The sequence below is a fragment of the Trachemys scripta genome, chromosome 10, assembly GCF_013100865.1.
Source record: "Trachemys scripta elegans isolate TJP31775 chromosome 10, CAS_Tse_1.0, whole genome shotgun sequence".
NCBI classification, from domain to species: Eukaryota; Metazoa; Chordata; order Testudines; family Emydidae; genus Trachemys; species Trachemys scripta.
Window position 1 is genome coordinate 60,006,974 of NC_048307.1, and position 13,745 is coordinate 60,020,718.

Here is a 13,745-nt window from a genome sequence, read left to right on the forward strand (position 1 = left end):
CATGAAGCATGTGCCTTTCCCCAAGAGATAGTCTTGAAATTTTTGAATTACTTTATATAGCAGTTTGCAGTCCCCTTCAGGGTCCCACTAGAACAGGGGTAGGCAACCTATGGCGCGCGTGCCGAAGGCGGCATGCGAGCTGATTTTCAGTGGCACTCACACTGTCCAGGTCCTGGCCTCCAATCCAGGGGGGGCTCTGTATTTAAATTTAATTTTAAATGAAGCTTCTTAAATTTTTTAAAAACCTTATTTACTTTACATACAACAACAGTTTAGTTATATATTATAGACTTATAGAAAGAGACCTTCTAAAAACATTAAAATGTATTACTGGCACGCGAAACCTTAAATTAGAGTGAATAAATGAATACTTGGCACACGACTTCTGAAAGGTTGCCGACCCCTGCACCAGAACATATTAGGATTTCTTTTTATTTACAATAGCACAAAAAGGCATCCATCCAATAATCTGGGAGATTTTGATGTTACCGAAACAATGCAACCATGCAGCAAGCTCGCTGAAAAAAAAAAAAAAAAACAACCTTTAGAACAAGCCAAAAGGCATGACTTCCCTCATCAAAATGCGATCTCCCTATTGAAACCTCACCATCCTCTGTTACCCGGGGGGGGGGGGGGAGGGGGAGAGAGAGAAAGGGGGCCATATGGCATTCCCAGAAGGTAAAAATCTCAAACTATTTCAGAACCAGGGCAGAAGCTTGTTCCACCATTGAGGGCCCCTCATGGAAAATGCTCTGCCGAAGGGATTTCAATTCCAGCACCTCTACTGACAGCCACTGTATTACATTTCACTAATTTGATCACTTGTTTATTTATTGTCCCTGCCATGTTTCCTTCCAGGCTGAAGGATTTAGGTGGATTCATATTTGTCAAAGATTTCCTTGCAATCTGTCCTCACAAAGAGAAGTCTTTCACAACTGGACCCAGATCAAGTTTATAGAGCATGTAAAGAATTACAGAGCTAGTTAATGGATTCTGGAGGGGACTTAATTTTTTTTTAAATGCATATTTGCTCAAATACTTCCCCAAATCAAGCTGCTATTAACGTCTCTTTAAAATGACACAAGCAGATACACTTTGACAAGCTTTTATTTCCCCAAGTGGCGGCAGGGAGTATCCAATTAGCTGTAACTGGCAGACCACGTTTCTGTCTCCCCACATCTGTAAGAGCAGGCACTGCAAATATATTTACTAAGTCTTCAGTAAGAAGGTGCAGGCCTTTTGGCTCCACACAATTCCTTAATGATTTGTGCCATAGTTTGAAGCAGCAATGTTTTTATTTTATTTTTATAGAAAGGAGCAATTAATCCCATGATTCACAGTCCCATCCTACCAACAAACCACAATGGCTGTGCCAGGTGTCGGGGCCACACCGTGAAGCTCGGCTCCACTCCGGCCGGGGTGCTGGATCGGGGACGCACCACATGGCTCGGCCCCACTCCTGTGCTCCAGCTGGGACGCTGGGTCAGGGCCGCACCACGCCACTCCCGGAAACCGTGGCATGGCCCCACTCCAGCTCCTATGCGCTTCAATGCGAGCTGCAGGGGCAGTGCATGCGGATGGGGCATTGTGCAGAGCCGCCTGGCCATGCCACCGCGTAGGAGCCAGAGAAGGGACATGCCACTGCTTCCAGGAGCCACTTGAGGTAGGCGCCCCTCGGAGCCTGCACCCCCTGAGCCTCTCCCCATGCTCCAACCCCCTGCCCCAGCCCTAATCCCCCTCCCACTCTCTAAACCCTTTGATCCCAGCCCGGAGCTCCTTCCTGCACCCCAAACCTCTCATCCCCAGCCCCACCCCAGAGCCCGCACCCCCAGCCAGAACCCGCACTCCTTCCCGCACCCCTGCCCCACACCTGATCCCCCTCCTGGCCTCCCAACCCCTCAGTCCCAGCCCAGAGCACCCTCCTACACCCCAAACTCCTCATCCCCAGCGCCACCCCAGAGCCCGCACCCCAACCCCAATTTTGTGAGCATTCATGGCCCGCCCTACAATTTCTATTCCCCGATGTGGCCCTCGGGCCAAAAAGTTTGCCCACCCCTGTACTATCCAATACAAGCTTTTCTTAAAGTGCATTAGCAACACAACTGCAAGTATTAAAGCGCACAGCTATACAATCACTTTGCAGTTTTCCCTAGATTATTTAAAAACAGCAGCAATCTCCCTGACTCCAGACAGCAGGACAAGTAGTATTTGGGCAGATTTTATTTTTTTAATAAGTTTGTACTTTTGGGATAGTTAGAGAGTGGGAGAAGCCATTGCAGCCAAAAGAAAATTACTAGGAACCTCACACAATAAATGTGAAATTCATCAGAAAATCCTTCCGGCTCGGTACCCTGCGGGACAGGGACAACATGCCTGTACATATTGACCTGACAACAAAAGGCATCACTACAGCATGGAAAAAATGAGAAAACAGCCAAACTCCTAAAGAGTAATTGCTGAACACTTCCAACTGTATTCTGATTGCACCAGGAAGAAAATGAACACAAGAAAAATAAACCCATTCCTGACCTACTGGGGAGCTGCCTGTTGCCAAAAAGCACAGAATGAAGAGGAAAAGACAGATATTTATAGGATCACACCAGGTTAGCCTGCCACACGATAAAATGAAAGACACCTAGCAGTCAGCATCCCCATTAGCTTCCAACTCACTGCAAACAAGTATCTTTCACTGAACAGGAAAAGTTGTGAGTAAGGGACCATATAGACTTGGCAGAATAGTGGGCTGTGGTTAAATTGAAATTGGCTAAACAAAAATGGCTGAAGTGGAAGGGTAAAGGAGGGGGGAGAGATTACCCTTGTTTAAAGAGTCACTGCTGTCAAACAAAATATTAGAGAAGTCAACCAGCATTTTAGAAGCATATTCACTGCCTGAAAAGCTTTTGTTTAAGAGGAGAAAAATAATCAAGATACAATGTGGAAAATCAGAAGAGAGAAGGAACAGAGAGCAAGAATGAAAGGCATAGATGAATGGAGAGCGATGAAAGAACAACAGAGAGCCCATAGAAAATGTTTAAAAAAAAAACTGTTATAGAACTATAAGGGTAACAAAGGAAGTGGAAAGAATTAAGGGGGAAGGAGAAATAAATATTTTTTTTCTCTTTGCTAGCTATCTGTGACAACATGTTTAGGGGCCTTATTCTGCATTCCACAACAAACTCACAGTGACTTCAAGGGGCCCTGTAACAAGGCACTGGACCTGTAGCACATGCACATAACCCAGCACCCTGTTTCAAGGTTCTGGCTGACCAGCTGAGTCAGGTGACCCAGGGTTACATGATGGCTCAGAGGCGGTGCTCCTTACAAGAAGAAACCTGCTTAGTCAGCAGGGCCGGCTCCAGGGTTTTGGCTGCCCCAAGCAGCCACAAAAAAAAAAAAGCCGCAATCGTGATCTGCGGCGGCAATTTGGGCGGGAGGTCCTTCACTCCAAGCTGGAGTGAGGGACCATCCGCCGAATTACCGCAGAATAGCTGGATGTGCTGCCCCTCTCCAGAGGGGCCGCCCCAAGCACCTGCTTGCCAGGCTGGTGCCAGGAGCCGGCTCTGTCAGTCAGAGAGGAAACCACAATGTCAGTGGAAGGACCCTCCACATCAGCCAGACACAAAGTCTAAAAGGAAGTACCTGCAGAGAGCAGGGGGAGGTGTCTTAATTAGGTCAGGCTTTAAGAAAGGTCAAGCAACAGGAGTTTCAGAAAGTAACTATACAGTCCTCAAAAGATTTGTTGTTTTTTTTTTGTTTGTTTGTTTTTTGAGTTGACATTATACCATTTTGTTAAATTAAAAAAAGAAAAAAACCCTAATGAAAGGGACTGAAATTCTGCTGCTGCTGGAAGCTGTATTCAACATATTGGCAAGTAAGATGGCCTACCATCTTACAGATCCTTAAACTCAGTGTGAGGGGTTTGTTATTTATTTGTATTATGGTAGTACCTATAGGCCTGAGATCAAGGCCTTATTGTGCTGAACACTGCATAAAAGGCATAATAAGAGGAATTCCTTCTCTGAAGTTACTGTTAGTTCCACTGTGGCAGGAGTGGGAGAACTCCAGCATCTGGTTACCATTTACTTTAGATTTAAACATTTTCAAACCAGCTTTTAGAAATACCTGTCATTCTTTCAGTCTCCCCATCCAGTGAATGAGGCTGTTGCCTCTTCTGAGGATTATATGAAGTCAGAAAAATGTATCAGTTTTCCTGTAAGAACACACTGGAAACCAGATGGTTTCCAAGTTGCTGTAAATCTAAAATGTACGACTACTCTGAAAACCATCCAATTTCCAATGCATTCTTACAAGAAACTTGATACTTCCTTCCTGCTTTACATCAAGTTGTCAAGGTAATGGTTACCTATTTTATTGTTCTCCTCAACGTTAAAGACATTTTAAAACACTTTGAGAGATTTATATTTCTTTGTAGCCAGATGTACTGAATAGAGACTTGTGTATTACATTTGATTTAAGTTTCTGCCCAAGATAAATATAGAAAACATTTAAATGGACACCCCATAGGGTTCACCTTGACAAGCTACCTGGGGGTAAAAAAGCTACAGTTTACATTGTCTATGCTAAGATTTTACAATGTGCTAGCTTAAAAACATACCTTAGAACACCAGTGGAGATGAAGCCTATAAGTTATACTTCAACAGCGGATAAAGTCTGTCAAGTAAGTTTCTTGTCTGCATTCTCCACTCTGTGTGTGTGCATGAGGTGAGAAGAGGGGAATGTTGAAAGAAGGATAGAATCCAAGGCAGCCTACATATTCCAGAAAAGAGCAGAACCTCCAAGCAAAAAAATATTTCCTGGTGATTTCTCCAGATCTGGAATCTATGGGTTAAGGCCATATTTGTATTTGTGATTTTTGCTGTAAGGTACTATCACAAAGGCAAGCTTGCCTGGGTAGCAAGATAGACCGGAGTGCCCAAGGGGACTGTAAGTGACTCCATATTAAGGCAGTTATAGTACTTAAAGAGTTCACACTTGATACAGTATTTGGCTGGTGAAAGTATAGAACTCGCAACAAGTTTGGGATTTGTAACCAGTCAGCCCTGCTGTTGGCACTCACATTCATGCGACGCTCCAGATAGCTTGACAATCAATGTTCTTCCAAACTGAGGTCCCTCTTCCGCACACTGGACCAACCTGGACAATCAACACTCTTCCTTAGTAGTGTAACGCTTTTTGTTGTTACTATTTTTATTTTAGTCTAAACTTCCAAATGCTTATGAAGAAGAATTTGATGTAAGCACCTCTGCTTCTGCCATCACAGGGGGACCTGAGGGGAGTTAGGGTGGAAGAGAATCAACCTACACAACTGGAGGAGACTCCCTGACTACATGGAAGATTTGGAACCCTCAAGCTTGAACAGCAGCATTTCAGATCTGTAATGAAGGAGAATCAATGCCTTAGGCAGACAAATACACCCCATAATTGGAGTCATTTTTGCTTAGTTATGCTGGCCTGGGTTCAACCAGCTTTACACAGGCCACAGTTCTTGGAGTCCGAAGCAATTTTTTATCTTTGTGTCTTGCTATGTTGTCAGACAAACTGGTAGAGGGAATAAGAGTTGTACCACTGAAAACAGGATGGGGAAAACTAGATTAACACCATTACATCCCTACTTCTCCTAAAATCAACTTGTTACAAAGACACCAACCTAACAGTATTAGAAGCCAGAAATTTATTCTGAGCCACTGAAAGTGGAAATATCCAAGGCCTAACAGACACTCAAAGGAGCATCCTCAATATACTGCAGAAAAAGGAAGAGACAGAACATTCACCAAGGGTATTACTTCATCTGTTGGAAAAGAAATAACTTAAGGCTCAGAGCCTACAGACTTCTCATTCTAGAGAATAGCAACACTTCGGTTCTTTGGAATTGTTCTCTCCATTTGCTAGCAGATGGAAATTGCCACCAACAACTGTGCTGTCTTTAAATGCCCATCCAGATATAAACGGTTAGTCAGGAGAGCGTGAGATGGGTGCTGGGAAGGGGAGACAAGAATACAAAATGGAATAATAAATTGCCATTATCTACCATAACCTCACATTCCATATTTTATTAAGATAAATGTAGCACTACTAGTATGGTGCAGGTCATGTTGTTTTCCTAGGTATATGGCAGAGAGAAGACAAATAACCATCAGTATATTTGGGGGCGAGGGAGAAGACAGAATAAAGGGTGAGAGGAGACTTGCTTATTATTTTCTGAAAGTCATTCTAACGTCTAAATACATGCTGTATTATCATAGAAGCCTCATAGACTAACTACCATTTCAAATTTTTAGACGTCTGATTTCTTTGCATCTGTGACGCATACAATACATATACATAGTACTTCAATATTAATTCTAGTTTTTTTTCAATAGTACAATGACTTCAAGTTAGAAACAGCTAATAATGCCAGCCTGTGTAAGATATGGTCAGTGTCTCAGAGCAGTTTTCAGTGGATTGGTGTCCAGGTTGCAACTGGCACTAATTGGTGACCATGTCAAAGAGGCAAAGGATCAAACAGGCATGAAGACACTTACTATCTCACCTGAGAAGTGATCGTTTGGGGAAGCTTTTACTGACACTATTCAGGCTGTACCTGTTTTATGACTAAATAAAGAACTTCAGTGTCCAGTGTTGTCAATTCAGTATCTCTCATAAACATTTACTGATGTTACTTAATGTTTTTTGAAAAGGGAAGATGATAGTAAATGTCTGTTGACAACTGTGTTGAAATTTGAATATATCCAGTTTGATACATTATTTTTATATAGAACATTTGATACACATGACAGGAACTATAAACATCTTCTTTAAGTACCATAAATATAATAATGGTTAGAAAAGCATTTATCAGAAGCTAGAAAGGTTTTACAATTCTTTACATAAATCACATACACAAAGTCAAATGTTTAGCAGCAACTCTACCCTAAACCATGCTATCAGATCCTATCCTCTCATCTGCTAAATTTAATGTATGAATGGCATGAGCAAAGTGGTTCATGCACCCACTTTCTGTGGACCACCTGACATAAATCAAACTCAATACTACTTGATCTTATTGGAATGTGAAGTTTAACAGTACACTCAATCTACTGATAGAGATTGAAGACCTACATACAGGAGTTATCTGTAAAATGCAGCAGCAGAAAGGGAAAAAAACCAAACACTACCTACAGAAGCCGATCCAATTACATATTCTGAGAAGGGCCCTCAAGATTTTCCTCTCTCTCTAGTAAATCCGTGGAAACTGAAAATTCTCTTTAAAAAAGCAACAAACAATCCAACCCACAAACATATTCAAATGTGAAGAAGTAAATGTGGTAAAGGCACTGGACCAGGTGCCTACATCTTCCACTTGGGAAAAAGAGATGGATAGTTCACTACATGGATATTGTGAGGGAAAAGTCTCTGAAGATTAAGAAATGCTCAGGCCTATGGTGATGAAAATCCCAGAAAATCCTCAAGTATCAGAGGGGTACTCGTGTTAGTCTGGATCTGTAAAAAGCGACAAAGAGTCCTGTGGCACCTTATAAATCCTGTATATTTCCAACTCGATCCTGTAAGATAAAGCAAACTGGGTAAGAAAACAATTTCCTACTGGGACTAATGAAGGATATGTTGAGACCTGTCCTGTTAAACTGTGGCCTTATAGTACTTGAGAATGCTAGTAATCTGTGGAAAAGATGAGTCTGGGGTCAGAGAAAAGGCAGATATTGTATAACTGCTTTACAAATCTACCCCTGCTATCACCACTGAGTAGCTGTTCAGACTGCCAGGGTGCAATGAAGGCTCCAATCTTCATTAAGTATCTACCAGACCTAAAGCCAGGATCAGCACCTGGCATGCCATCAGATTTTATGTGAGCTGCATTTAATTAGTTGTCTGCCTCAAGGATGAATACTCCCAGTTTTGCTTCATGTTTATCTTCCAAGCCTCTTTCCTCAATCTAGGTTTTTATATAGCACAACACAGAGGTATCTGGGTACCTCCCAACATTCTGAGCATTCTTCTCTTCCCTTCAGTCAGCAGGGACTGGATTTAGCTTATTTGTTTTCTTTTACTGATTTTTTTGTATGTGGTGTTGTGAATAGAAATTGGGTTTGTATTTTGCTCTGAAGTTGCTGATTAGCTTGATATTTTATGTGAGTCCCTGACTAGTGGGCGAGTCCCTGGCAAAAGTCCTGTTGCCAACAAAAGGCCCTTTTTCAAGTCACTTCCATAAGCAAGAGTGGAGGAGGAAACATCTACAGAGTCACAAGCTCTTGGTCACTCATCAGACAGGCTTCCTCCCAGCTATCAGCAATTTTTCAGCCACAGCTTCCTACATTATCAATGTGCACTGAACTCATAGGCCAGTTTAAAGGGACAGGCACAGCTCCAGGATTTCACATGGCATGTCAAAGCAGAAACGACAGGACTACATATGTGCATGAGCATTTGGGGAGCAGCAGAACTCCTCAGTGGCAACAGTGGCTGGTAACACCCAATGATTCCAAATTGGAAATAAAGCTGGCCTGTAGCCACACTAACAGAAGTGGGAAGGAGTTAGGAGCTACAAAGAGACAAAAAGCATAAAGGTATGGGGGGGGGAGGAGAAGTTTCTCCCCTGGAAAATTCTGAAAAGCCAGATTAAAAAAAAGTGCTGCAGCTTAGTTTGAATTTGAAGTAAACTGGACTCTCCCTATACCTCACAAATTTATGACCTCTCCCTCCCTCCCCACCACATTCTCTCTCTTTCCCCTGTGCAAAGTGTGCGCGTAATGGTGGTGGGGAGTTGACGGAATATGAGACAGTCAGATGGGTGCTGGGAGAGGGAGACAGGAGGATTACAGGTACAGGGTAGCTGATTTCAGTGTTGAGCTAATGCCAACTCAAGATGCAGATAGGGGAGGTGGTGGGAAGGAGCTGGGGAAGAGGTGCTTCCAAACATCTCTCCATAACATGCAAAAATCCCCCTTACCACTTGCTGAAATGTTAACTTTCACCTTCCAGCATAGCTCATATATCAAGTTACATGTGTATTTCGTATAAATGTTCCTTGACACAGAACCAGACTGCCCTGGTGCCAACACTATCAGTGCTCAACAAATAAATACAGAATCTGACTGACCATGTTGTGGTGGGGGTAAGGAGATTACACTTACACAGGAGCTCAACTCAGAAGGTGTTATTGTTAAAATTGTGCACAACCAACAATTATTATATAATGAAACTGCAACCACTCAAAATTTGGCCATTTGTTAAACTATTTCAGGTGCCAACATTTTTTGTCATGTCAATTTCTCTCTCTCTCTCTCTCTCTCTCTCTCTCACACACACACACACACACTCTCCAAAGAACAAGGTCTGGCTAACATGTAATCCTGTTTTGAAGCAAAAATTGAAACTGTGCAGTTTTTATAAAAAGTCAGTCCAATTTTGTGAAACAGATACAAAATACAGAGTTGACAATTGATATCCATTATATGCATTTCTAGCCATCTTCGTACACTGAATGTCTTGTATAATTATCTGCTTTCTTATACACCTTATCTCTGATTTCACTCTTCTGTTTTCAGTATGTTTCACTGCATGAGCACACAGTAAATAAAACCTAACATTAGGCTTCACTGAGTTTTGTCTGAAATACCAGCCTCATGATCCAGCACATCCTCCAGCTCTCAAAAATTACCCTAACATCACAGTGTCAAATGAGAATGCAAGAGCTAACATAATACGACATACATAGATCATCTTAGATTTTCTTCAATATATCATCAGAAAAAGTACTTTAGAAATCCAACGTGCAGTTGTCTAAGAATTTCCTTGAAACAGAATTCAACTTGAACAACAGGTTTATAGATAGGATTAGAAAGACTCTTTATTTATTACATATTATTCACATGGATGAACTACATAGTGCAGCAAAGGGGTACAGGCACCCTAAGAAAGCAACAGCAGATTCCAAGTGCAAGTTCTTTTAAATATACCTTCTTCCCTCTCCCCCACCATAATGTACTATGTGCAGGACACATTCTGAGAAAAATATATCCTTGTGCTCATACAGAACAGTATTACTACTGACTGTCTATAAAGACGTCCTCCAAATGGTATTGTTATGCATTCCTTGTGTGTACACAGGGATACTACTTCTCTGCCACTGGAATAGTAGCTTGATACCATTCAAAACTCAAACTCAAAATCCCCTTTTCTGACGTCACTTTTCTCATGAAAACAATGAGACAATTTAGTAATAACAGAAGTGGCAACACAAACACAAATCTACCCACAGTATTCTGCCAATGATCTTCAGCTGCAACTTGCAATAGCTTTAGTACAGAGTGATGTACAAAATTCAGTTGAAACCGAAGAAAAACCCAAGAATCCAAAGGTGAAAAGCGAATACACAGTCACAGTACACCATCTAATCTACACACAGATTTTAAAAATATACTTTAGTAGTCCGTACCAGACAAATATTTTAAGAATACACTGTAAAAACATGTATTTTCCTACACCCTTCTAAGAAAAACTAGTTACATTATACAAAGTTCATGAGAGGCAGCAACTGGGTGAGCAGCCCTTCTTCAAATAGGTTATAGCCTCAATCCTAAAATTAAACACATCTGAACTTCAGGACAAACATTTCTTTTTGGCAGCTTTTGCACTCTTCATGCCATTTAATTATAGAATAGGTCCTCAACTCCTCTCTGACACACTACACTACAATGGGAAAAGTTAAGATGATGTTGCCTCTTTTCAACCTGAATAGCTAGTCAAATTTCAGGACTTTGGGATGTTACAGCTTGAAACAAAAATTGGTGACAGGTACTTCTTTGATGAAGTTTTGTTTATTTACAACAAATGTACTAAGTCCTGTGTCTCTGAATGCAGAGGAACCAAAAACAAAGGGAATAGTTTCTTAGTTTATGGCCCTAAACCTCTAGCTAACACCAGACTCAAAAGCTCTCTAGCTTTTCCCAGAGTCACACTGTGCTCACAGGCTACTGCCAGGTTTTCTTCCTTTCTCCTCTCTATTTTTGTCAGTTCTCAGCTTCTGCAGTCTGGTCTAGGCTACCGAGTTAGGTCAACATAAGTCACCTTGCAACTTTGACACAGTGTGAATGTAGACCAGTGGTCTCCAAACTTTTTTGATCGTGCACCCCTATCAGTAAACAATTTTTGAGCACACACACCCTGCTGCACCGGCTCTATCATTTTTGCCAAAGCAAAAAAAAAAAAAAAAAAAAAAAAAAGAGATGCTCGGACTCCCGCCCAAACTACTGAAGCAAAAAGGTGCTCGGACAAAGAAGAAAAAGAAAAAAAACGCTCCTCCTGCCGCGCACCCCTAAGGATCCTCTTGCGCACCCCACTTTGGAGACCACTGGTGTAGACACTGCATGACCTCTGTTGACCACAATGCCTGATTCCCTGCAACAATGACCACTCTGGTCATAATTGTCAACTCCACTGCCCAGGAGTTACAGAGACCAGAAGCCACTCCTTGCATTAAAATGCCCAGCGCTGCCACATGAAAGTGAAGAAACTTGGCCAGGCATACCGCATGGCCATTGAAGCCAACAATAAATCTGGTGCTGATCCACAAACCTGCCACTTTTCCAATGCACTTTTCCATGCCATACTTTGCCAACTCCCCACTGACCACCTGGATACCTCAGAGGAGCCAGAGACCCCTGCTGTGAACAGCGAGGGGGACAGGAAGAGGAAAATGCAACACGGAGCTCCAGCCATGCTGCGACCCAGGACCTATTTCAGCCTCCACCAGAGTCCAGCCAGTCCCACCAGGAATATCGATGAGCCTGATGAAGGGGAAAGGAACTCATAAGCATGTGCCTGCATTTTTCCTTACAATGTTTAAATTTAAAGATGGCACCCAGATCATCCTCAAGTCAAAAAGACAGGTATCAACTTTGGGGTTGGGAGACAGGGGCATAAGGAGCACTTTGTTTATGTAATAGGGATGTCCCTTTTATCCTCTTGAGATCTCAGTGAAACTTTCACCGAGATACTCTGCAATTCTCTCCCAAAGGCTTCTAGTGCTGCCGGTCTTATTTCTTCCTCCGCAGTATGACACTTTCCTATGCTACTCCGCAATGAGTTTGGCTGGCACCATAGAAGCAAACAGGCTAGCAGCATTCAGGATACCAATAGCAGCTATGTTCTTCATATCTTTGCAACCCTCAGGAGGGAGATATCAGTTAAAACTACCACAAGCTGTGGAAAAAGAATGCCAACATTCAGTGACCTTTCCCTATGCTTGAACTCATGGAATAGGGATTGAAATGTTATAGCTTCATGCAAAAGAAAATCCAGCCCCCACTCCTTGCCCCTGGTGGGACATATTCACCATGGATGGAGCTGGAGAGTGGTGTTGCGCTGAGGTGCTCCAAAGCTAACCTATAAACAAAAATTTCTTATTAAAAGTGTTTATGGGAATAAGGGAAGAGAGTTTTGAAAACTTATTGTTTCCTTTCCGTTTCCATTGTCACTTTAAATCAAAAGCAGACAGATGTACTGTTTATCAGCAGCTGCTGCCATTGCAGCCTTGAGGGGTACCCCCTCCACATCTACAGAACACCTGACCCTAATGAAGAGGAGAAAGAAGAGGATAATAGAGTACAAGTTCTGTGACACCCTGCAAGCCAGAGCTGCATCAAACCACGAGTAAACGGCTTGGAGGGCCAATATAAACGATAAAATTGAGAAAGAGGATAGGAAAATGGCCCAGGAATCCCAGCAGGATCAGGAGACCGAAATGCACCAGAGCATAATGTGTCTTGTCAGGTAGCAAACACAAATGCTGTGGACCCTGACTAACTTCCAGGTCCAAAAATCCCATACTCCCTACCAGGGCTTTGGAGCTGTGCTCCGGCTCCGCTCCAGCTCCAGGCAAAAACCTGCAGCTCCACTGCTCCGGAGCTGCTCCACACTCCAGCTTCGGGCTCTGCTCCAAAGCCCTGCTCTCTACCCTTTGCAGTCCTTGGATAACTCCATGGTCACCACTCCCTACATACCACATGATATCACAGGTCACATCAGTGCCCCTAACACTCCACATCAAGGAACACCAAGGAAAATGACAGCTTCACATACTCTGACCTGTGAGAACTATGGTTGGTGTATGGGTAGCCACAATGGACTACATTTGTGCAGTCACATGAACAAAAATGTTTATTTCCTTTCTAATTTTTAATTTTCAGCCCAGTTAGAAATTTGTATAATATTGCCTGGATCTTTTTGCACATAACAATTCTACACTGTTGTGCCCCCACTCAATAATGTTCTATTTTTCAAGAATCTAATTATCTTATTAGTTCACAAGAAATGTTGCAAAAGGAATAGCAGTACTCAAAGCAAACAGTACTTGTAAATGCACACCAAGCACCACATAATTCATATCTGCAGGAAAACACAGTCATATTTGCAGATGTACAAAAAGCACTACACAATTCTGAGCAGCACTCAAAGCTCCAGACCCAGAGAAACACTCCAGCATAGAACACTACTGTGGCTGACCGTTAAAGTCAGGACCGGCTCCAGGCACCAGCTTACCAAGCAGGGGCTTGGGGCGGCCGCTCCGGAGACGGGCGGCACGTCCAGGTATTCGGTGGCAATTCAGCGGACGGTCCCCCACTCCTGGTCGGAGCGAAGGACCTCCTGCCGAATTGCCGCTGCAGACTGCAATCGCGGCTTTTTTTTTTTTGGTTTGGCTGCTTGGGGCGGCCAAAACCCTGGAGCCG

General features: G+C 42.8%; 1 protein-coding gene across 1 annotated transcript in view; it reads right to left on the reverse strand.

Annotated features, from left to right (window-relative positions):
* Positions 1-11,636: 11,636 nt before the first annotated feature.
* The window catches only part of LOC117884218 (transcription factor 12-like), a 68,186-nt gene continuing 66,077 nt past the window's right edge, over positions 11,637-13,745 (reverse strand). The window contains exon 4 of the mRNA XM_034784438.1: positions 11,637-11,804. Coding sequence (XP_034640329.1) covers positions 11,752-11,804 — 53 coding nt within the window. The 3' untranslated portion in view covers positions 11,637-11,751. The remainder of the gene's footprint in view (positions 11,805-13,745) is intronic.